This window comes from Chaetodon auriga, chromosome 4 (assembly GCF_051107435.1).
Source record: "Chaetodon auriga isolate fChaAug3 chromosome 4, fChaAug3.hap1, whole genome shotgun sequence".
Taxonomy (NCBI): Eukaryota; Metazoa; Chordata; class Actinopteri; order Chaetodontiformes; family Chaetodontidae; genus Chaetodon; species Chaetodon auriga.
In genome coordinates, this window is record NC_135077.1 from 23,741,039 (window position 1) to 23,767,500 (window position 26,462).

Here is a 26,462-nt window from a genome sequence, read left to right on the forward strand (position 1 = left end):
TTCTTCATCCACCAAGGGGGGCAGCACAGCTGGAAAACAGCAGAGAGCTGAAAAAATAAGGACCCTACAGAAGAAGAGGGTTGTTAGTCCTCACATATGGCTTTCAGAATCATAGACCATAGAAATAATGGACAGTGCTTCTGAGTCTGAAAAGTGAAGCCAAAGCTTAAACCTGCCTTCTTTCCAATGGCCAGCAGGGCAGGCAGCGAGCATGGGAAAATGGCCGTACCTCTCACTACCTCAGTAAACCGTTTCCGAATGCGTTTATGGTCTGAACTTTTAGATTGGGTCTTCTTTAATGCAGCATGATGTTCATTTTGTCAATTTTCATCCCATTAAGACTAAAATAGATAATGAAACAGGGTCAGGGTGTGGCTACGGTGTGAACGAGAAGTGGTGTCCTCGGCGTGTCTTCGGGCTCTCAGTCACATCCAATCCAGACAGAGGCATAGCAACTCGTATCCTCCCCGGCTCTGCCCTCTCGTCCAAATACGGCCTCGTCTTTCTCCAAAAAACCAAGATGGTGACGACCATGATGCCAGACTCAAGGCTTCAAAATGGTAGTCCACAAACCAATGGGTGACGTCATGGTGGGTTTACACTTGTTTGAAATTATTCGAATGCCTGACACTGTCTGAAGTCCCTAGATAGAACCGTAGACTGCGGCACTGTGGTGGGTATGTGAAACTGTCTATTGAGAGCGCTGAACCTCGGCATGAAATGTTTTCACGTTATTTATTTCTAAGTTGAATGAAGTCAGTATTTCTGTTGAGCTTAAACATTCCATGAAGTCCATTTGTGAGGATTGTAAACTGAAAATAGATAATAAATAGATAACAGATTATTCAGTCAACAAATGATGCAAACATCAAAGTTTTCCACCATGTGAATACAGATCCCAATCATATTCTTCTGTTTCTCTGAGTGCCCTGTTCTTAGCTATGGGTGTAATTGCTGGTGTGTGAGGCTGTAAGTGCAGTCTGTGTACTTGATTGGATGGGGATGCTTCAGGTAATAAACTTAGTTTATGATCTACATCAGCACAAGTATTCAGCTAGATAGCTAGAGTTAAATCTGCTTTGTGTCTGAGTTTGAAGGTTCCCTGTGGAGTTTTTGACCACTAGCAGATCTATGGAGAAATGTTTTTGCAAGTGAGTCCCCATTTTGTTTATATTGTTCACTTGCATGTACACAATATACATTCCACACTGTTCCATTGATTGACATTTGGAGACATCAAAGTGTGTCAGCAGAGAAAAAGAAGGAAAAAAGCCTGACCTGCGAGCCAGCAAACATGGGGGTACACGATACACAGTTAGAATATTCCAGAAATTGGCTTTTCACATCTTTTTTGAGGAAGGAAATCCATTCAGTACATTCGTCAGGCCCTCAAGGACACACACACATACACACACATACACACACACACACAATGCATTTTGGTGAAAAACACTGAATGTAAACAAAACTTTGGTTTGCTTCTGTCTCATCCATCATCTGGTTACTTGAAGGAGCGCTCAGCAGTCTCGTCTTTCTTTCTTTCTCATTTTTGATACCAAAAGAATCAAAACAACAGCATTTGGTGTGTTAAGCTCACTCAACCAACCCTGCTGTGCCTACTTTGGGTAGCTGTTACCAACTTACAGTAAGAGCCCTGTAGCTGGGTGAGAATGTATAGGAAAATGGAAGCATAAAAAAAAAAAAAAAAAAAAAAACTAGCTCCATTGTAACAGTACAAACACACAACACAGAAGAATAGAGCCAGCGCAGCAGATATTACTACAGCAAACACCAGTACTGTGGACACTTCACTTGTAGCGGTCATTAGTAGAACAATATGTGTTATTCTGAGAAACTCCAAGGTGTGAATGTGTTTACAATAAATATATGAATGTGAGGCAGAGCAGCATTGTTGAAGAGCATATATTTTCCTTCAGCCTTCTCCACATAACTACAGGTCTCTACAGGAGTAAGCATCAGAACAGCAGTAATTATTTGAAGAGGTCAGAAAGTGTAACTTGATTTGGGCTTTAGTCTCAGCTCTTGGTCGGCTAACGTTGTGTTGTTTGTGCATGCTTCCTGGTGTTTAGGTGTTATGGTGGTATATACGTAAGGTTGGACTTCCCATCCTGCAAGCATTAAACCTCTTCAGAGCTACACTGTGTGTACACCTTTTAATTGTACGGCGATGTGTGAGGTTAACGCTGAGTTTTGTGTTGGGTGTGTGCAAAGTGTGAAAGTCTGCTGCACTTAAAATGTGTGTAAGCCATATCATATTTGTTTGTGTGATTGTGTGTTTTTGTGTGTGTGTGTGTGTGTGTGTGTGTGTGTGTGTGTGTGTGTGTGTGTGTGCGTGTGTGTGTGTGCGTGCGTGTAGCTACATTAGCAGATGTGTTTGGCTGGAAGTCATTTATATGGTAATGATGTCATTTACCTCTGAAATGCATCTTCCTCAACACTGCCAAATAGGGCTTATCCATACTGGCAAAGCTCTGTGTGTGTGTGTGTGTGTGTGTGTGTGTGTGTGTGTGTGTGTGTGTGTGTTTGAGAAAGCGAGAGAGAATATGGATTTGCTTTTGGAGGGATAGTGTGGGGGTGGTACACCTGTATTCTGTAATATATCAAGATGAATTGTATCTGCATGTGTGCATTTTTGTGTGCATGAAGGTACCTGTACCCGTGCGTGCGTGCGTGCGTGCGTGTGTGCGTGTGTCTGTCTGTCTGTCTGTCTGTGGCCATGGTGGTTTGGTTACCGTGTGTTGATAGGAATGTGAAATTGCCATGTTTTGGGGAAATGCAGAAGTCATTTGTCCAGAGCGAGTCAAAGCCTGCAGCTATATAGCCTCACTTCCCTTTTGCTGACGGGCAGCAGTGTGCGCACACATGCACATAACACACACACACACATCACTTCGTTTCTGTGTCAGTGCTCGGAAAAAAATTATCTTAACGGGCAAGATGCAATCGCAAACTCTCCTGCAGGTGTTTGAAAATTTCATAACCATAATGCTCATGGGCACAGATGACATCACCATTGTCAGATATGGCAGCTGCCACATATACCTGTTTTGTACACAAATACACAGGCACACACACTTAACTGTAGCAGCCCTGGCAAGATAATGAAGACGTGTGTGAGCTATGAACTCTCATTTTTATGATAGACAGACAGCAGGAAATGATCCTCACTGCAGATTTGAGCCAACAAGCCCCAGAGCAGCACTTACCCTCATTAGAACACCAGCACGCCTCCATCCACCCTCGTAGCTTGTTCATCTATGTGCGTTTGTTTGTGTATGTGTGTTCAGGCTGCCAGCCTCTCGCTGGTATCTACAGGCCTGGAATAACCACACAAAGCTTGTCGCTTTGGCAATAACTATCATTAACACGCTGATTACAGGTCTGAGCATCTTAAAATAACACATACACACTGGGGCAGTGGATCAATACTCGCATGCTGGGGTAATGATGGGTCTGCCTGCTCTGCACAGACGAGAGAGATGATGCATAGCTCGGGACAGGATAGATGGAGGGAGATGTGGTGAGAGACACAGAGAGGAGGGGATGGATACTGAAAAAGAGTGGGGAAGGGAGGTTAAGAAAGATGAGTGAAGAGCGGTAGACATGGAGTTTTAGAGGAAGGGTAAAAGTCTGTTTGTTTTGGTATAAAAAGGGCAGTTTACACGAGGGAAGCGAGAGTGACCACACGCATGTAAACACAGGAAACACGCACAGAAACAAAAACCACAGCACGTCGTTGTTGTTGCATTAAATGAAGATCACTCTGCCATGAGATGGGATCAATGGGATGAAAGAGTGAGAGAGAAGGAGAGGCAGAGATGGATGGGGAGCTGTATTGTATAGGTCTTGATGGATTAGTCTTTCTGTCTTCTGGCTCCCCTCATGATTTCTGCCCAGAGGCGGAGCGGTGAGCAAACACACTCAGACACATGCCAGCCATGGATTCAGAGATCCATTCACAGTTTACACTGTCAGAAGAACAATTAGTCCAGTCCTCTGCTAACTAAAAGCAGCAAAACCATAATGTAAAAATAGCTAAAGGGAAAAGTTCTGCTTTGAAAATATTTCTTAGCTCTTTTCACTATATTTCTAAACTCAAAGTACATAACCTCATTACAAGAATGTCTAATATATACAGAAGTTATAAGCAGTAAAATGTACTTCATCATCAAAATTAGAACTACTTCCAGAGTGCTAAAGGCCCTGCACACCCACAGAGGTGTTTTCAGTGATTCTGGTTGATCGGACCTGCTTTGGTTGAAGTTGGGAGGAGCTATGCTGGGAAAATCTTCATGTGCCTATAAGAATGAGTGAAGAATAGGTGGTTCTGGAGGCCAGGGGACAAGAGCTGTGTCCAAAATCACCCCAGAGTTGCTATGTTTTGCACTCCATTTACCATCTGTCATATGTCATGTTTGCGTGTAAAATGTATATGGTGCTTTCAGAAATTCCCAGAAAGCAACTAAAGCGCAGTGTCTATGACTTCAACACTACTCTCAGCGTAAATTCCCCAAAACGCAAAGTGTTTCATTTTATAGATGTGCAAATGACAGCTGTGCGACGCTGCAGCTGTCAGTGATGACACAAAATGATGATGACTCACCGTCGTCCAAAATCTAAATTTCCTGCTCGCTGTAGAGGAAAACTTCTGCCTGTTATGTAGGGAGAGAATGAGTCAACGAGGGAGTGATGTTGGATTATAGCGACTCCTTGTTGGGCTAGTTAGCAAGATGTGGTGAGATAGCTACAGAGTGAACCGACAACATGCTAGCGCATACCAGCCACAGTAGCTGGCAGCTAGCAGGTTTACGGTGCAGTCACTAACCTGTTCAAATTAACATAAGTTTATAAGTGTAACCGCAGCACTTTTATCCAAGTGATGCATTTCTCTTTAAGGTCAAGACAGTTTTGTTGTATTCACATCAAACTACAGGGTACACCCTGAACCGGTCGCCAGCCGATCGCAGGGCGCTGCCCAATCAAGACCCGATAAAAAAGGACGTCCCGTTCCAACAGGTGACACAGGGTAACAGGGGAGTCAGGGAGATGCCAATGGCCACAGTCTGTCCACATGTCTAATCAGACAAAATAAGTGAAAACACCATGTGGGTATACTGAGGGTGTGAAGCGGCTTTCAAATACTGATGCATTTCCCTCGAAGAAAATCCTGATGTTGTGTGCGGCTCCTCTGGGTGGTGAGACTGCTCTAACTACTCGACTACTCACAAGCAAAGTACGCTGAAATGTGGAGCCGTCAAAATGTTGGTACTAAAGTAAACGTAATCTCCTCCTATATGCACACACACAGACACACACTGTCCTGTCTATTCTACTTGTCCAAAATGCCAATATAAATTATCTGTTTGTTTGTGTGTGTGTGTGTGTGTGTGTGTGTGTGTGTGTGTGTGTGTGTGTGTGAGAGAGTGTGTGTGTGTGTGTGTGTGTGTGTGTGTGTGTGTGTGTGTGTATTGTGTGTATGTGTGTGCGCGCGTGCGTCTGTGCATGTACTTGGATCTTGCATTTGTTTCCTGAATGCACGCATACTTGGTTGGACTTTGTTCTTTCCAGGTCTACTTGAAATGTGTGTTTAGGCTGTGTAAACACATGCACATGCACACACACACACACACACACACACACACACACACAAACACACACACACGCACTCACACACAAACACACACATACACACATTCAAAGAATTGCACAGCGTCGAGCCAACAGCAGTCTACTACTGCATGACCTAGTTATGCACAGAGAAAAATTAGAGAGAGGAGAACGTGAAGGCAGCCAGGAGAGAAGTGGAATAGCAGGATTTTATTCAGGCAACATACTGCTGCTGTCTCATCAGCTGATTTATCATCTTGGAAATGATAAGGCGAGCTTATCAACTGATAGGCCAATCCACAGGCAAGTATTTGATTATTGAAACATGTTAAATAGAAGAGGAAGTGGAAGAGTCCTGCAGTCTGGATGGGAGAGGAATAAGGAGATGGGTGTCGTGACTCAAGTTAGCGGGATGTACTCTCGTGTGGCCATCGATCTGCACGACTAAGGACATCTGGAGCACAGAGCAAACACACACACACACACACACACACACACACACACACACACACACACACACACAGCCCAATGGGTTCATTCCTCCCAGAAAGGCTCATACATACACGCACACACTTCCCCATTCAGCATATCTTCTGGTCAACACACACATACACACTTAGCACACACTCACTCACACTGACGCGTGTGTGCAGCCAGTGAGATTGTGGAGTCGCTGCCAAATAGCCATCAGGGCCCCTCCACTGGCTGCCACAGTGATCTGTTACCATAGCAGCCTCTCTCCCTCACTGTCGCTCCTGCTCTCTCCCTCTCTCCCCCCTCAGCTCAGAGGCAACAGTGGAGAGAGGGAAAACCGGTGAAAAGGAGGGAAAAAACAGTCATTCCTGCTACTGAGCATCCATAAATCTGTGTGTGTGCGTGTTTGTGCACCAGTCTGCCCTCACGACAGGCTCTGGCAGAGGCAGAAACCGACTGGGCTTCAACGCAGCCAATCGCACGCTCGCCTTCTGTGGCACATCGCCCAACATAGCCAATCAGAGGAGCCCCTCTGAAATGCACACAGTTATACACCTACAGTAGACTCATACACAGACTAATACTAATATTACACACCAACGTGCTTGTTTTTGGCTGCAGATGTCATCCTCTACATGTGCGATAAGAGAATTGGCTCCATATGAAGGAAGGAAGGTGAAAATCCTCCCACTCATTTTCCACCTGTCTCTCTCATCTTTTCCATTCTTTCTCTCGTACATTGCTCCCTGTTGCTGTCTTTCTTCTGCTCCGTCGCTCTCACGCAGTCCACCTCTCACTGTCTCTCACCTTTGTTCTGTCCCTTGCTCTGTGTGTCTGATGTTGTCCATGTTGAGTTTAGCTGGCCTTTCTTGCTTTCTCTTTTGTTGTGTCCAGGGAGGACAGGTGTTGGACACAATCTGTCCCTCTCTCTCTCTCTCTCTCTGTCTTACACACACACACACACATACGCACACACACAGCTGTCAGGCCCCTCCTGGTGACCATCTGGCCATGAAGCCAGGAGCCCCCCCCCCCACACACACACACACACGGTCACACATTCTTTCCCTTCTTTCTTTTCCTCTCTGTTCTTGTCCGTATCTACGGTCAGGGTTAAAAACTTTCTTCAGCAGCATCGGTGGCTGTTAAAGGACACATTTCATTGCTTTTGGATGATATTAACAGTATGATTGTATTTAGTATTTCAAACAACGACTGGCCACCTTCCAAAGTGAACAACAGATCAGAGAAGCTCAGCAGCCGCCACAGGCAAACCAGTAGTATGTCCAGATCAACATTTTTGGCCCCATCCCAAACAGTCATTTAATACAGCATCTGCTGATATGGACTCCCAATCCAATATTTACATTTCCTCACATAATACAGCTGAACACTTTGAACACTTTGCCTGGAAGGGGCCAAGGTATATGAATATTAGCAAGGGCAAAATATCTCTGAATGGTTCTGCTTTAAGCTTTAATGGTTTCTTAGAATATATCGTACAGTGTCCCGTAGCGTTTTGCACCATAGACACAGGAGAGTCATTATGGAAGGTGTGGACAGGATTTGGACAGCCTGCATTCTTCCTCTGTTTGAATAAAATACTGGAGCCCAAAGACAACTACCCGTGCTTTGTACTTAAAAATGGAATTTTAAACCTGCTAACCATCCAGTTTGGCTGAAGTTAGGCTCAGAGTAGTCAGGTTTTCCCTTTTTAGGGGCAGACTCATAGGGGTCTTTTTTTGGTCTTTTTTTCCCCCCAAATTTGAAATGTCTAGTTCTCTTTGCACTTGCAGCTTCATCAATGTTAAATCCACAGCTGACCTGGGTGGAGTGTAGACAGACATGTCCTCCATTACATATGGTTTAGCCAGCGGCTAGTTTTCACCTGTCACTTGGAGGGTGTAACAGCTACAAGGCGTATGCTCTCCCACCTGGATCCTAACCCCATCCTGGTAGGTGCCACAACCAAACAGTAGGGTCACTCATGCTGTTACAAGACATGATCCTCCATTGGTTTTGCACAAATGAACAGTGCAATTTGACAATAACTCTTAGCCTGAGGTCCACTTGTGAGTTTCTGAGTTAACTCAGTTGGCAGATAGTCTGCTCGGCTTGCAGTCGCACCATTTCAAGAGCCTCAATAGTTAGTTTAAAGTGGAGTTGGACTTTGTTACATGGCGTCAAATAAACAGGTAGACAAGGAAGTCAACAACCAGAGGAGTCATTTTTTTGGCATCTTATGTCAGTTTTCTAGTATTGCTTGACCTTACATGATACTGTTAGAGTGGAGTCGATTTATCTACTTCGTGATGTACCAAAGACAATTGGAACGTATTCTATTTGGCTTTCTAAAAAAAGAGCGCAAAAGTATTGCAGTCTAAAGCGTGCTGTGCTCATCTTTAGTGCTGTACATTTCTCAAGATGTCTTGAAATGACAAATAGTTTCTGCTTTTGGGTTTAGTAGGGATCATTTTCCACCACAGAGTAATGACCTTTTCCTTGTCATTTAAGTATGAAATGCTTTTTCTAATAGGTGCTTTCAGTCATACAGATACCACCTGATTTTCTAAACCTAATAGTTTTAGTTCTAGTTGTTGCTCTGCTCTGTTTCATGTCAGCAATCGTCTCTAAACAGTTTTTTTTAATCACCAGCGTCCTATTGTGCAAAAGAACTCTGTAATTTCACCATCAAATGCAAAAAATATCCCACTAATCATCCTTTAGCACTGTTTAGTTTTGTGCATCTCTTTCCCGTTTCTCCTTCTCTCTCTCTGGTGTATAGTTTTTTTGTAGCTGCTGGCCGAGCCCATGTTGTTGAGTAAGAGAGGGAGGGGGAGGAAGAAGGGATGGGGTGGGAGGGGGAGAAAAAGAGAGGGGGAGAGAGAGAGTGATAGAGAGAGAGAGAAAAAAGAGAGGGGGTGGATCTGTTGATTTACTAAAGACTCAAACACGACCAGTCTCCCCTCCCACACACCCACTCACACTTCCTCCCTCTCCTCAACACTCCCTTTCCCTCTCTCTCTCTCTCTCTCTCTCTCTCTCTCTCTCTCTCTCTCTCACCCCCCACCCCCTCCTGGCGTGATGGTACAGCTCCAGAAACAGGAAGGAGCTGCGGCTCTATAAATAGAGAGGAGCTGCTCGGCCAGGAACCACACACAAACACACACACACACACACACACACACACACACACACACACACACACACACACACACACACACACACGCACACACACAGTTTCCCCTCTCTTGTCCTCTCTCTCTCTCTCTCTCTCTCTCTCTCTCTCTCTCTCTCTCGCTCTCTGTTGCTTCTCTGCTCTCTCTGCTTGCCCTCTTTATTACTTACACTTTATCTAGAAAATGTAAACACACTCAGATATACACACATGCAGTGATGCACACACAAACACGCGCGTGCATGCAGTTCTTGACTCGGATGATGATAAGTTGTGCGTTCAATGCTAATGGTTTGTAAATGTGTGTGTTAACACACTGCGCCGTAGCTTACTCCATTTCTCTTTTTTGTCTTTCTTTCGCTCTTTTGCCTCTTTCACAAACACTCACTCTCTCGCACACACATACACATTAAGGTCTCTGTTATTGAGTTGGGGGGGCGGGGGGGATAGTGTAGATGAGGAGGAAAAAGTGATGGTTTTCTGTGGCCACTAGGTTTTATGTCAGATCAGCAGGTTTGAAACTGCTGATGACACACATGCATTTTCAAGCTCACACTCTTTCTTTCTTACTACACACACACACACACACACACACACACACTCACACACACATTTCACATAAGATATATAGATATGAGAAAGCTGTGATAAACCACACCACAATAGTACTTATTCTGTGTGTGTGCTGGTCTATCTGCCTGTGTAGGGTGGTACTACACTTGATCAGGTGTCTGATATCAGGCTAACATTGCCTCAACAACAAAAAGCTATTTAAATACATTTATCCTCTTTATGTGTCTTTAAGTGTGCATGGATTCTTTTTTTGAATAAATACAATTTTTAAAGTTGCCAGTATTTGCCAGAGTTTCCCCCCTGTATTGTTGAGTTTGTTGGACAGAGCATGCAGCCTTAAAGAAGTGAATCGTTTAGAAAATACTTAATATTCCAACTTAGTGCCGTGTCATAACAACGCCAGGTTGTTGTCTAATACACTTCTTATTTTGGCTGCAGGATAAAGAAGCGATACGTAAATCTGCCAATGCTCCAACTGCAAAACAAAACTGCATTCATTTGCAGAATGTGGAAAAGGTAATATTTAAAGCTTTATTGTTTAGAAGATTAGAAGTGCGTGTGTATTCAAATCAGGGCTGTATAAGTCCCCTGTGTACAGGAGGCAGACTGGCAGGCGCTTTCTTATTCTCACACACATACACACTTCTCTGGGACGGCGGCCAAATGGTTCTTTTGTTTGTACCTTCCTCTTGTCACTTGGAGTTTTCTGTCCTTCACTTCACAGACGCTTTGTTTTTGTGTTCTGTCCATCTATTGCCCAATGTTCAGGGATCTGGTCAGGAAAACTAAACACTATGCGTCTTGAAAGGTTGACATTCAGGAATAAAGTTCGACAATCTTACAATAATCAAAATAATGTGAAGTTGTCAGAGTGAAGTATTGCACAGGCCCGAGTAAGAAGTCCAAAGCCAGTGTTTTATACTCAAAACTGATTTGCCTCTTTGTTTTGATATGAGAGGAAGACAAAGATGTGGGCTGTTTCCTTGTTTCCAGTCTTTGTGCTAAGCTAAGCTAACTGGCTGCTAGCGCCAGCTACATATTTACAGTACAGACATGATAGTGGTATTATCCTCGTCAAATAAACATACTGTTCCTTTAAGGTCCAAACCTTCAGTCTGCTCACCAACATGGCCCCACATCTCTCCCAAATTGTGCTTTTCAACTTGGACCAAATTGCACACCCTTTATGTCAGGGTCATTCACAAAGAGGCTCTTCTGATGAGTTTCAGTGACTTGCTCAAGGACACTTCAGCAGGATGGATGCTTGCTGACATGTGCTTGAACCAGCATCCTTGAGATGAAGGACAGACGCTCTGACACTCCCGTCTGTATTCCTTCTTGTTTTGGCTTCATATCTCCCCAGTTCCTCACGCTGAAATGACTCAAGTAGTAAGTAAATAAAAAGACGGTATGTTTTTAAAACTCGACATTCCACACCAGTGGTGGGATTTTAAAATGAAAATGAAAATGAAAATGATGTCGGACCCTTTCTTACTGGAAGCCAAGATCAAAACCTTTTTTCACTTCCGCTCTGGTAACATAGAAAATGCATAAATGAATTGTGAGATACAAACAGTGACTCTTCACTGGCATCTGCTCCTGGTGTCTTTTAAAATCAAACAGTGAGTCAGTGAAGTCGTCTTGTTACAGTGTCACTTTCCTACATGGGGCATGTGGTCATGCTGCAGCTTGTTTGGATGCTGTTACTCTCCGTTACATTATGTCAGGTGAAATAATCCCTCAAAACAAATAAATTCAGTCTTGACAGTTTTTTACTGTGCACTTAGAGTTCTTTCCTGAACAGCCTCAGAGGGTTGACAGTTAAGGACAATCTTGTGGTCACATGTTAGGACCCTACAACCGACCAGCAGCATTTACTGGCAGGTTATGGTTTAAAATAGGTGAAGGCATGTCAGAGCTTTTTGCCATAACCCACATCAACACACACACACACACACACACACACACACAGAGCAGGACACACTTTTATTTATTAAAGACCTGTTTGATTTAATTGACTCATTTCACAGTCTAGTGGGCCAGACCAGGAACAAGTGCACACACACACACACACACACACACAGCCACACACTTACAAGCAAGGTGCATACTGGCCTGCATCGGGGGAACCTAATGAAATTTGGACAATTATGACCGATATTTGTGGGTGCTTGCTACCTGTATCTGACAACTTGATTATCGTCACTCTGCGACTATTGGCCGGAAGTAGACATAGTGGATGGGACACAGTTTGTGGTCAGCATTAAAATTCGGTCTGCTCCTTTGTGATGCCGGGATCAGGATTTATCTGCAGCGCAGTTCTGTTGCTCACACTTCTTCAGGTTCTCAGCAAGAATTCCAGGGATCACACACACTGATAAAAGCTTGTATATATATTTTGTAGCTTTTCACTTACCATCCAGCAGAGAGAGCCTTACTGTAAACCAACTCCTGTTTCAGGACAAACAATACTTAGAAAGTGCACGAGTGCCACGTTCGTGTGTGTCTGGTAAACTTTGGTCTTCACCGTGCAGCCACTCCGTGTGTCTTTGTGTGTGTGTCACATGGCAACGTGCTGCCTGTTATTGGCGAGACTGTCCCCTCACTCGGTATAGAGAAACGAGTGGGACGATAATGTGGCGGCGAGGGAGGAAGGATGGGGAGAACAGAGGATGGCGAGAAGAAGGGCTGCATGGCATGCAGAAATATATCGCTCGGAAGAATCAATTGACCTTTAATCAGGTTTAACACACCTTCTGTGATGAATATTAGGAGGAATGCAGTGTGTCTCTGTCTGCACAAATGCAGTCCTATAGACAAAAGGTTTCCGCTGTTCAGAGGCACGTCAGCTACACACCTCCACATTTAGCTTGCAACATAAAAAATCACACATGTTGTGGAACTGCTTCGACATTGACATGTTCGTGTAATATTGAGACATTGGTTTGAATTCGATATGATGCTCAACCTCAAGAGAGGGAGTAAGTGAGTGAGAAGAGAGGAGGAGGAGGAGGAGGAGGAGGAGGAGGAAGAAGGAGGAGGATGCAGCGCACAAAGCAGCAGAGCAGCAGGTTGCTATAACAACAGCACCTTAGTGGTTCCATCTCTGTCTCTCTTCTCTCCCTCCCTCTCCCTCTCTGATCACCCTCTCATCGTTTGCTCCCCGCTGTCATTTGGCGAGCTATGCCTTTCCATCAAGCCACCTATCTCCTCCTCCTCCTCCCTCCACTACCTACCTCTTCTCTCCCTCACCCTCTCTTCTCCTCTTCGTCTTCATGTCCTGGTAGCTCCTCCACTCAAAGCAGAAAGACCTTCTGCCTGACAAATAAATCCCTTCTTCCTCCTTTCTGTGTGTGTGTGTGTGTGTGTGTCCCTCTCTTACCTTTGTCTCCCTGTGTCTTTGTCACTCTCTCTCCCTCTCTCTCTCTCTCTCTCTCTCTCTCTCTCTCTCTCTCTCTCTCTCTGTCTGTTGTGGGAGTCGACAGAGGAGCAGTCAGCAGGTGTTTATGTCAAAGAATACAGAGAGAGACGCAGGAGGGGAAACAAGCAGCGCTCTCTTCCTTTTTCTCTCTCCTGTCTTTGCTCTTTTTCATCCTCTTGTCCTTTTTTCTCCGATGCTCTTTTCCCTCCGCTCTCGCTAAGCACTCCAGCTTGATTAAACTACTTCAAAATTCTTTGTCTCTGACTCTCAATATCGTCTCCTCTCTTCGCCTGGATCTGTTTCTTTCTCTGACACATGCAAACACTCACTCCTCTCAATTCAGTTATTTTACTGCCGCGATTGTCAAATTAATGGAAATATTGTCAGTCCCGTTCTCAGTGCATGTCAGGTATATTACTGTAATTCAGCGGCGTAATTAGGTTGCTAATTGTGCTAAAAGAAACAAATGATTAACTACAGTTAATATAAAGTTTCATTTCGTTCTGGCTCGCAGTTTTGTCATTCATCCTGCCAACGTTCCCTCAGGCTATGGCATGCTGACTCATACAGCACAGAGCAGACAGAACCACAGTCCATCTTTTGCTTTTTGTCTGGATGTATTTCTCTATTTCTATTTTTCTGTCTCTATATTCAGGATTTTATCAAGAAGGTTAAACTGGTTGTGATATATATATATATATATATATATATTTTTTTTTTTTTTTAATAAATGGGTGTGTATGCAAAACCTCTGTGTGTATTTGTGCATGTGCATGCACGTGCCAACATGTAAGCACACACACAAACTATTGCACCCTCCCACCCTCAGTGGGAGGGTGCAATAGTTCACACCACCTGGATAATTATGGGAGTTTTTATAGGTGGGCTTTGAAAGGCAAGTCTGTTATTATCAACATGAGTCACTGGCATTTAGGGAAAGCCGGTAACACACACATACACATGTATGCACAAACACACAGACACCCGTACACACACAAAACCAACCCCGCATGCAGGAGACCTGAATTATTTAAACCAATTGATTGCAGGACCACACACACACACACACACACACACACACACACACACACACACACACACACAGAGTTGATGAAGCTGTGTCGTGACAGTGGAGATGTGTGTTTTCCTGTGTTTTTCTCAGCTGTTCCTCTAATGGCTACACAAGCATAAGAGTTCAAAAGGAGTCACACACACACATACTGTAGTTTTGGCTGTCAATACTAATAGTGTTTATCATGCCATAAAGATAATTAGGCTGACTGTCAGTCATAGTGGAGAACAGAGGGGGAGGCCAACCTGACAGCCCCACTACACACATACACACACATTCACACAGCAGCAGACCAAGAAAGTCAAAAAAGGATGATTTGTGTGCTCGGTGTTATGGTGCGTGTGTTTTTGTGATGTGGTGTGTGTGTGTGTGTGTGTGTGTGTGTGTGTGTGTGTGTGTGTGTGTGTGTGTGTGTGCTCTGCCAGCTTGAGTGGGTCCACCTCAGGGTCAGAATACAATCTGAATATATTTTGTCTGTTGTTCCATCTGAATAACAAAGAGCTAAGCGTGCTTTCGCACACGTACATGTATCAGTGGTGCTTCCTTTGTCTGTGTGTGTTTGACTCTTTCACATGTGACAGCTAAGAGCGTGGATTTTACAAAATATATTACAGCTTCTCGACTCCTCTTTTCACAGAGGACTGTTTGAAATGTAGATGTACTGTACATGTAACCGGCAAACTGCTCCAATCAATGTGCGTTTGTGGGACTATGCGTCTGTATGCCTTTGTGCAAGTGTGTGTGTGTATATTACTCACATTGTGGGGACATAAATCTGTTTACGCAGTCAAAAAATGCAGGTCCCCATAATGTCAGTCATTAAATTTCAGGGTGAAGCCTCGGGTAAAAGTTAAGGTTTTGCAAATAGTGGTTATGGAAATGAATGTAAGTCTATGTAATGTCCCAAAAGTGATGAAAAAATTTAAGCGTGTGCATGAAAGGAATAAGATTAGAAGGAGTTTTCGCTGTGAGAAGGGTCCAGTCAGCTCGTACCAATGATTTTTTTTTTTTCACAATATTGTGCCATGTATGTCCTTTCTTGTAAATGTACATTGTATTTTTCATTATATGCTCTTTGCAAGAGCATTAATGTTGTTTTTTCAGCTATCCTTGGTTTTGGAATTTAATTTTGCTTCTTTTAGAAAGTCACCTGTATCTGAAAATATTGAATTACGTTAACATCAATTTAGCTGTAAGTGAGCAGCCAAATCCGCTTTCAAATTCTTCTTTGATGGCCTCTTAAGAATAGTCTCCGACGTTATCTGGGATATACGTAGAACAAAACGATTAAATAATACCATAACTCGTTACCGTTAAATGCAAGCCTGCTCCACCAAATTTAACTCTATGATCATCTTTTTGAATGAATCTTAAATTTTGGCTTAGATTTGGGTCAGAGCACAAAATTTGCACTTGGGAACCTTTCATAAATGAGGTCCCTGCTTCCCATCCGTCATTTTAATAGCGTCTACTATTTCTCTGCCAACTTCATTAGGGTTTGAAATTAACAGGAGTTAGGAGTAAAATTGAGATTGAGAGTGTATTAAATTGCTCAGAAATTGCACAGAAACCTCAAAATTACAAAATTCAGGGTTTTGGGGGGGGTTTTTGCATGCTTTCAGGCTTGACTCCACTCACATATTATCTGATCATCTACCCTATTTTCCAATATTTTTTTTGTGTCCAAGTGACTAATAGAGACGGCATTTTTTTTTTTTTTTTTTTTTTTTTTCAGTTTTTTCGGTATTGAACAACAGCACAGCAGTCACAAAACGCGCTGCAGTGTAGTGTTTGCACACCGTCAATATATGTCCTCTAAAAGTATTTGTTTTTGCCACTTACAGGCTCAGATTGTTACAATAAGTGTCTCACAACATTATGGAAATAAAGGTACCTTCCTGTTAAAGAGTGAGATCAGTTTTGTGTAACCAGAAGCAGCTGTTGTATCGCTCTCGCCAAAGCCACCAGCCTCCATTCACATAAACAGTAATTTTATCATCATCAAGCAAACTTGAAACGTAACAAAAACAAAATAACCTCATCAAAACTGTCTTGCTTCATCCTTCCACTGTTCCAACAGTCATCTCTAACTCTGGTTTGGTTGAAATAAGCTCTTGATTCACCGATTCGGGAGAGGAGCAAGAGAGAGGATGAACACCCGACATTATGACAGGAGAGACTTAAATATGTCATATTTAAAGGTTTTCGCCCTCCCCAACATCAGAATATTAATTTTCACAATCAGATGTATGGATTTTTTACAATTCAAATATAAATTTGAATTTAGACTATTTGTTGAAAGCCCTATGTGCTATCCATTATAACAACGTATTAACAATGCACCGAGCCTCTAAAGTGCTGCTGATGTTGTTCAAAACTCCATTTGACAGGTAGCAGAACAACAAACTCAAATTCTGTCCAGACCTTCCTAACACCACAGACTCTCACTGAAACAGTTCTTGTACATTTTTCCCCAAGCAGGAGTACATTTCCGCTCCACCATGCTTAATATTTTCAGTCAAGCATTGGTAAAAGTATCATTACTGCATTGAACCGTAAGCTCTGTATCCTCTGTCAGACTGTGAAGCTAACCCCCTGCTGACAATATGCATTAGTTTTGTAAAAGTTAATTTTTGCAGTCAGTCCAGGTCCATGATGGCGTTTGTCTTAACTACCAGCCAGCATTTGTTAGCTCCCTGTCGTTACCTGTGTCATGACACAGGCAGTGAGACTGAATAGTGGACTGTTTAGAGGCTGCCTACAGTAAGATTTAGATGGGGTAGCTCATCCACCCATTGGCTAATGGTGGTGATCGGGAAAATATTGCCGATGGAACGAGCTGATCTTTCCTTGCCTCCTCAGAAAATCTTGAATCTCTCTGCATGCTGTGGTTGCTCATGGAGTTGGCTTTTAGGCTACTCATTGCTTTGACCCATGTTTTTCTTCATGCTTCTGTACACATGCATATGTGCTCTGTGTCAGACCTTGTTACGTGATCATTATTCCAGCCAGATTGAATCTGTTCTGAAAGCACGATTGATTTGTCTGGGTGATATTTAGATTTTTGGCACACCTTTCATTCTCATGACAGTTCTTGATTTGCGTCGAGAGGAAGCAACCTGTTGCCTTATTGATTTGGTATCTCATGTTGTTTCCATTCTTAGCTCCCTGAAGACCACAGAAAAGTTTCTGTGCTGCTTACATGTCTCATCTCTGGTGCTCCTTCAGTCCTAATCCATTTTCTTTTTCCTGTTTGTTACAGCTCCAGGAGACTGTAAAAAGGAAACTGGACAGTGCACGATCACCTCTCAATGGAGAACAGAATGGTATCTGTGATGGAGGCAGCTACTCACCGACTACCAAACGGGTACGGAAGGATGGCTCTGGTGGTTTGGACTCACTAACAGGTCTCCCTAACAACAACAATAACAACAATGTACCACCCATCTCTCCACTGCATCACCAAATGGACATTAAGCCTATACTTGGCGGGCCAAACACTTCCACCGGAAACAACACTACAAACAGCAATGGCAACCACATAGGCCAGGCGTCAGATGAGCTGGGAAAGAATGGTGGCAGCCATCTCCCAGACATGAAGCTGAATGGCTCGTTGCCAGACCTGGAGGACAGCTTCAGCCTCCTCAAAGACCTGAAACAGGAGCCACTGGATGACGGAGGTGGGATGGAGTCCTCTGATCCCCAGTCTCTGTCCAATCAGAACAAACTGTTCTCTGACATCAACCTCAATGACCAGGAGTGGCAGGAGCTGATCGATGAGCTGGCCAACACTGTGCCAGAGGACGACATGCACGACCTCTTCAATGAGGACTTCGAAGACAAGAAAGAGGCAGAGTTTGGCAGGCCAGCAAACAATCAGACACCAGGCCCGCAGGAAACAGCTGGGAATACAACAGCACCTGGAGGCGGGGCGGCGCCAGCACCAGCCCTGCCTCCTCCTCCTCAGCCTCCACAGGGAGGCCCACAGGTTCCCATGGGCTCACCACAGGTCAGTACTAAGGGTCAACCTGATGCCCTGTGGCAGGGGTATTTAACCTCTATCTCTGCCCTAAGTTGTGACCATCTTAGATTATTCAGTCATATTACAGTACATTGGCCAAGATGTTACTCAGAGTACCAATGCCTGTTGTTTTAATTTCATTTAACAGACACAATAGATCAGCAGCAACAGTTCATAAACCATGTATAATCTGCATGCACACTACAAATTGCAGTTTTTCCATCCCTGATGCAGGGATTGCGGGTGATGAGTAGAAATTTCCATTGAAAGGTTCTTTGTTATTAATTCTGATTTCCTGATTGTTTCAGCTTTTTGATCCACTTTCTTCAGTATTCAGATCATTTGAACTGATTTTAAGATCGTAACTAATTTTTGATTCAAATTCATGGTGTTATATTCACACAGATATGTCTTTCAGTTTACTGTTTCTCAGTTATACTCAATGAATAACACTGTGAGCGGTACAGAATGGGAAACAAACATGCTTACAGGCTGTGCTGAGGTTATAATATAGTTTTATAAGATAGCTGTGAGGTATTTTGGTCTGAGACAAATGGCTTCCAGCCAGACTTAAAAAATCTCTCAAGCTATGAACAGACTTTCCTGGACATTGTAAGGACTTTACTTTAGTGAACCAGTATCACTCACCACTTCCTAAATAGTCCAACCAGATCAGTAAAGAGAGAAAATATTTAAGTAGTTGGGGTGGGCAATATGACCTAAAACTTATATCAAACCATTTTTTTTATTTATTATGGTAACAGTATTATGTCATGGTATCACAAAAATAAAAGGGATACTCCACACAAAACATGATTCTACCTCTCTATTAGTGATATAGGGGAACATATCTGAAGAAAGAAAGCATGATTAAAATTGGCTCCAATTGGCTCGAATGAAATTGAGGTGTAGGCCATATGTGTTTTGGAAGGAGTAACCTGCCCCATAATGTAGGTTAGCATTTATTTGGCAGAAAAACCCAAAGCATCTTATATAAATACAACAGTCAGTGTATCACAGGCATGTTTATCAAGCACATTTACATACAGCAGCAACAGACACACATGCAGATGCAACACGCAGCAGAGGACGCTTTCCTGTAACAACAACACCAGCTGAGCTTGTATTGCAGTATGAAGTGCGGAGATAATGTTAGCTCTGGCTATGTGAGATGACACAAAAGCTACGTGAACAAGCAGTTTCGCACGTCTGACCTACAACTCTACTTATTAAATTGGCTTCAAATGAGGCTTAACATTCACACAGTTTCTCTTGACTGTCTCTCAGTCTTGAATACTTGGTTTACAATAGATGCTACTCGCCACATTAGCTGCAGAACGTGCTGATGCCAAACTCAGCAGGCTAACCAGCGGATTAAACAGGAAAGCAACATCAAAATGGCAAAACTTACAGGTTCTAAGTGAGAAGTCGATATCAATCCCTCCTTGAGCTTCAGTTTTGAAGCAAATGCTGCTTAGTTTGGGCCCTCAAAGCAGTCCAAAGTGAAATGATTTGCGCACACATGTGGCCTAAGAGTTTTCCAGTTGTTGTTGTTGTTGTTGTGAGGACATTTCCATCAAGTTAATCCACAGGGTCTTCACTTCCTCAGATGGTGGGAGTAGATGAAGATTTTTGTGTTGCGTTGCTTGTAATGGTACTTCCACATCTTTGTGTGGACTTTGTGTCAACATTATAGCGAGGAAAATATTCATTACTGGATGTTACTTTTTGTTTTTTCTTGACATCAAGACGCTTAGTTGGTAGCATCTCTCTCATTCAGATTGACAATGGTGAATGCGTTTATAGGTTTGTCTCAACGTCCACCTTGTCCAAACTCAACCCCCTTTATGATTCAGTCCAAAGGCATTTCACTCATTCTAGTTTGAGGACCCATCACTGTACCTCATACAGCACGTTGCGATGGTCATCCCTCATGCTGTGCAGCCTACAAGACCGGCACATCTGAATCTATAAGATTTTCTCAGGCTGATTTCCAACATATTATTTAGTTATTTTTGTTATTTTTGCAAAGCACTCATAATCTTAGGTCACACAAATGACGGCACTTTAAAAAGTTTAAAGTTGTCGTTTCAACTAACTAACAATCCTAATTTAATGCTGCCTTATTTATTGCACTTGTCTTATGCAATGTACCTTTGTTGTACTTAGTTTTGTTATTGAGATTTGATGTTGTTGTTCTGTTTATGTACTTGATGCTGCTATTTGACCATGTCTTAGCTAGTTCTCACATGCAAAAGAGGTTTTTATCTACCTATGTAAAGGTCATATATAGGGGTGTTCATGGAGCTATTTTTGAACTTTGGAAAAATCCAGGCTAGCTGTTCCGTCTCTTTCCAGTCTTTATTCTAAGATAAGCTAATTTCTTCTTGGCATTGTGTTGAACTATTCGTTTAGAATGGTGTTTTTCCTGTTTGGATTCCTCTCCTCAGGTCCGACCGTCATCGTCAGGCCCTCAGTTTGCCACCACTGCCAATGGAACGCCTCCACAGCAACCTTTGCAGCAGTCTCCAGCCGTTGCCATGGCATCAGGTTCCCCATTGCACAACTGTGTGGCTCGCTCCCCTCAGACCCCGACCCAGGCTCAGACACAAGCAGTCTCTAGGCCTGGGAATGGATACATGATGAACCCAGGGGTCAGTCAGGCGGGCACAGGGCCTGGAGCGGGTGGGGTTGCGTCTGGTGGTCAGCCTGTAGGGCCAGTGACACCTGAACTTTCTCCAGCAGAGCAGCTAAAAGCAATGGCTCAGCAACGCGCTAAACTGCTGCAGCAGAAGCAGCAGCAGCAACAAGCAGCTAACTGGTCCCCTGCAGGTGCTCCAACTAGTCCCTATAACTCTGGTCCCTTTAACCAAGACAAACCCAACAGTCCCATGATGTACCCACCGCAAGCCTTTAACACACCACAGGGCCCTCTAGTGGCTGGGATGGCCCCCAACAATGGGCCCAAAGCCCCCATGAACAACTACCTCCCTCACAACCACATGAGCATGATGGGCCAGCAACAGCCAAACAGCATCAACCAGAACACCCTGTCCAAACAACAGCAGCAACAGCAGCAGCAAACAGCAGCCATGCTGTCCTATAACAACACCAAACCACTCAGTCACTTCAGTGGTAGCGGGGTTGATCACATAGGCCAGAGGATGACTCCACCTATGGGAGGGAACAGTCAGGTCAAGAACCCCATGATGCCTCCCTACATGGGTGGTGGGGGAGGTGGCAGCCAGGGAGCGGGGCCAGGGCAGACCCAGGGGCCAATCCCAGGACAGACAGCCCACCTGAGTGAGGAGCAGAAGAGGATGTTGCTGATGAAGCAGAAAGTGTTGAACCAGAACATGCCCTACAGCGCCATGCAGCCTCATGGACAGGTAAGGGAACTGTTTGATATTCATTTGATGATTGTTTTTAAACACTGTGGCTTGGCAAAGTTTTTTGCGTTACATTGGTTCAGGTCATGTGTAGCCAATGGTGTTGCCCCTGCATTGGACCACGAGGAAGGTTTCCTTCAACTGCAGTTTGTTTCATTCTTCAGATGCAAACAGAGAGCAGTTATTGTCGAGATGAGTGTCATGTTTTAGGGTGGTGCTTAACCCATGGCCTTGGCAGGAGAACAAACACCCTCCTACTTTTGCTTGTCAATCCTTGAGGAGCTATATGAAACGTTGGCTGTCCACTGGAGGTTTCCTGTAAAATATACAGAAAACTTTTGCCTTACCTTTTGCGCACAGAATGCCCATTAGCAAGGATTGAAAAATAAAGATGTACACTTTTTTTAAACAGTTGACCGGAACATATTATGGAAAATGGGTTGCTGTTTTATAAAACCTTCTAGAGGTGCAGCCAGGGAAGGTAAAATGGCGGTAGTTGCCCCAGCAACAAGCCATGGCTGGGAATAGGCATAGGAAAATGGCCTGTCGAGAGTGTATTGATGCTTCTGCAACACTAGCAGCACTGATAGCCTCCCCCCACTCCTCCTTCCCCAGACACACAAGCGCATGCACTCACACACCATGCCAAACACCAAAGCTAAACGGCTCCTTAGCTCATATCCCCAATCTGTCACAGCTGACTGATGGCTGAGATTGGACCACTGAGCCAAGCTAGCTGCTGTCATTACCGAAAGCCCACCTCGGGCAGTTTGTTTCCCGAGCCCAGCGACCAGCACAACCCACTCTGAACGCTCCAGTGGTTAGCCGGGTGTCAGGTGTCCTTAATAATCCACTGGACGGAGGACGTTAAGGAAGTGTGGGTGAACTATACTTCAACAAATAAACACCTACACAAGTGAAATCTCACACTTCTCATGGTGTTGGTCATTATCTCAGGGCTGCTGGATTATCGTCAACAGAAAGTGTGTGTGCTGGTGTGTACATGCTTGTTGATGATGCACTTGTCAATGCTGTCTCCCTCTACCTGTATGTCTCTGTCTATCTCACTCTGCCTCCCTTGTGTTCATGATATGGCTACAGTCAGTCACCTCCTCCTCCTCCCCTCTGGTGATCTGTGCGTCTTCTGTCCTGCTCCTCCTCCTCCTTCCTCCCCCTCTCCTCCCTCTCTTTCTCCCTCTGCCAGAGACACTCAGCACCAATAAAGGAGCAGATTTATTAATATGGGGCCTTTGTGGCTGCTGCCTGGAGGGCTGTGTGTTTGTGTGTGCAAGTGAGTGAGTGCGAGTCTGCGCACATGTATGTTTGTGTGTGTTTCATAGATTTGTCGGGGGGTGGGTAGGAGGGGGAGGAGAGATTTATTTGAGTGAGCAGAGGAGAATTGGAGACCGGGAAGAGAGAGGAGAGGGATGTGCAGAGAAGAAAAAGAACGACTTAAAGGAGAAAGGCAAATGCAGAAAGAGAGAGATTTATTGTTGAGTGAGGATGGAGCATATTAAAAAGAAAGTCAAGGGCCTGGAAAGGGAGAAACAAGTGAGCAATGCAGAATGGAGTGTCTGAAATGCAAAATACCCACTGTTCTACACGCATGTAGCCTGATTGTACTGACTGTAATTAGTACGTTTATTTTTAGTGAATAATCAGTCTCAAATAACATCATCAAATAACTATAAAATATATGACAGAGATTATAGTGTGCTCGTCTTTATTTTGTCATAGTGATCATTTATTAGGTCGATCATGGGTGCAGATGAGCATTGCATCAATATTTACAGGATTCAGACAACTAGTGCTAAAACTTAAAGTGGAAGTCCACCAATTTTATATGTCAAGATCAGTTTGCTAGTCCCAGGGAATACTATTAAGCCTATGAAAACAGTTTTATAATATCTTCTGTGACCCTGGAAGAGCTTTGTCAAGTCTGTCATAGTGATGTCATCAGGGTTATCTTGGCAATGAGAATACAATTTTTTACTCAAAACTACCTTACAAACTGGGAGTGCAATGTTTTGTTTTTTGAGTGTTTTTTTAAGATTTTTCTTGGGGGGGGGGGGGGGGGGCTTTATTGTGACAGAGACAGCTGAAGACATGGCAGGAAAGAGGGCAGAGAGGGGACAACACGCAGCAAATGAGCAAATGATGACAACCACATTCAGAGTGTCATAAAAAGGAGCTATCAAATTGCATTATGGGAAGTGTAGGATCCAATGTTTTTGGAGCTCAACGCATACGAGGGATGAAAAGTTAGGATATCTCAGCTTCTGCTGCATTAATATTGATGATATATTTCTAATTCTGCCTATCATAAATCACCCAACTTTAATTGAAGTGCAATACAAAATGTCTGGAGCGCTAAATGGAAAAGGATTTTAACACTGAAGTAACCTAATTACAAGCACCATCACAGAGGTGGGTCCTATTAGATTGAATGCAACCAGCAATACTCGTCAGCCTAAAAAGAGGTCTTGGCAATCAGCTCTTTAATATTAGTTTTCAGACCATCTGTGCCCAAATTGTAGGCGCGCTGGACAAAAAAAAACTGCAAAATTCTTCAGTATGTCAAGGTGAGAAATCTTGAAAATAATGACAACATATGCCAAACGCAACAAACAAGAAGGTGCTACAGTTACAAGCTGAAATGAACCAACAGGAAAACACGATTGCTTTTTTATTCCCCCACATTAGATCTTTGCCTGGTCTTTATGTGTATGCATGGATACTTCTTGTTGTAGAGTAATTTGTGCTGATATGTTGACATCCCCTGAGACACCCTTGGTAATGATGTTTGTGTTAGGGTGAAGTGATACTAGCTTTGTTTCGATTCTATTTCCTTTGTCTGCATCAGCGTATGTGTACATTAACCTTTGGCTCTGTGTGTGTGCGTGTGTGTGTTTGTGTGGTCTCACAGGTGGTGCTTAAACATCACTGTCTCTGTGCTCCGTCCTCTCTCTCTGTTTCTGCCTCTGTGTGTGTGTAGGCTAATCCAGTTAGCAGCTGCTCAGGGAAACTTCAGCCTCGCTCCTCAAAAGCTCGTTAGTCAAGCTTTAATTGTTGCTGCCTCGCTTTGCATATCGCCATGACGCTAATTTATGCCCGTTGTCGCGGTTACCGTCGTCACAGTGGTGGATGTCTCAGTGGAAGCAGCAAGTGGGGGAGCAAAGGCGTGTGCATGAGCCTCTGGAAGATGTTTGTGTGATTTGTCTGCGTGTGACGGGTGATGTGGTTGCCTCACTGTGTGTTTGTGTGTGTGTGTGTGTGTGTGTGTGTGTGTGTGTGTGTGTGTGTGAGACACAGAATGATTGTGAGGCGGATGTGGCTTGTTGCACAAGTGTACGTGCAGCTGTGTGAAGCTAGCAGCGCAGGGGCGGGTCTCCGGGGTTATCTGAGTGATGATTGGATGCGAATGGATTGACAGGTGTTGGCCTCAGAGGAGGGCTTCTGGTGTCATACTGATAAATTGAGGCGGGAGGTTTGACTGTGTGTGCATGTGTGAACGAGAGCCGTGTGTGTGTGGAAGTAGGAGATCACGGTGTCACACTCTGACTGCAGTGCACCAAGGAGCTGACGCCGGTGCTAATAGCCCTGTGAGTCACGACACCAGCCCACTCACATGTGTGCACACATGTACACACACACACACAAACACACACATTGAACAAATAAACAGGCTTTGAAAAACACCCACAGGCAGACATGCTCTCTGGCAAAGCCCCTCCTGCTTTCTACCTTCTCCGCCCCCCCTCCCTTTCCAGAGGTAAAGCCCCTCATCATCCTCTCTCCTCTTTTTCATCCCCTCCTCCGTCCTCTTCTACTCAGAACCTTGACCTCCACAAGGTCTCAGAGGTGGCAGACTTAACAAGAAGACACACACACAGAACCAGTTTTCTCACACACACTGAACCAGAACCCAGAAAATTCATTGAATTGATGTTATTGGCTGATTTTAGCTCATAACAGATACAGTACTGTATCAGTATTGTGTATAATAGAGTTTAGTATATTGGAAAATGTTTTATTGAAGCTTGTATCAAGTCAATGAGGATCAGTAAATAAGTCATCTCTTCCTATATGAAAATTCAAACTACCATTCGAATGTGGTTAAAAGAAAAAAAATGTAGTGATTTGTCTGAACTCAAAATTCACAGTGTAAAAATAGCCTGTGTTGTTTGTTCCAGCATGGGCATCTGTAAAATCACCACTATATTGCAGTGGCCCCCCAAGTGTGCACTGTGGCAACTTGGGGTGCCTTAAATATGGACCAAGGATGCTGCAAGATTTATTGATATCCACTGTTTTCTGCTTGTTCATTGTCCTTGACAAACTAAAATGTAAGCTAAATTTAGTTTTGAATAAACCAAAAGCAATACATTTAACCATTTGGCATGCTTACTTTTTATTCATTGTACATTTTAAGGGACATTTCTCTGCTAATCAGCACAGCGTCACAGCCTAAAACTGTGACGCTGGGCAGTGGTGTTTGATTTGTTAGTTGGAATCAATTCTAATAGCAGATATCCATGTTGTCACTTATAGCTGAAAGGTTGCCCGCATTATGTGTTACATTGCATGCTCAAGTTTTCCAGTGAAGCTGTAAATGAGCCAATTGTAGCTCTCTGTCTTTGGTAATGCTAAGTGTAGGAAACTGGTGGGTTGTACTGATAATCATGACATCAAGCCATCTCAGAAGC

At 43.8% G+C, this 26,462-nt stretch overlaps 1 protein-coding gene across 1 annotated transcript in view; it reads left to right on the forward strand.

Moving 5' to 3' along the window:
- maml3 (mastermind-like transcriptional coactivator 3) overlaps nucleotides 1-26,462 on the forward strand; it is a 103,672-nt gene that overhangs the window by 31,878 nt on the left and 45,332 nt on the right. Inside the window, exons 2-3 of the mRNA XM_076728073.1 lie at nucleotides 17,609-18,355; nucleotides 20,818-21,756. Of these exons, the coding sequence (XP_076584188.1) occupies nucleotides 17,609-18,355; nucleotides 20,818-21,756 (1,686 nt within the window). The remainder of the gene's footprint in view (nucleotides 1-17,608; nucleotides 18,356-20,817; nucleotides 21,757-26,462) is intronic.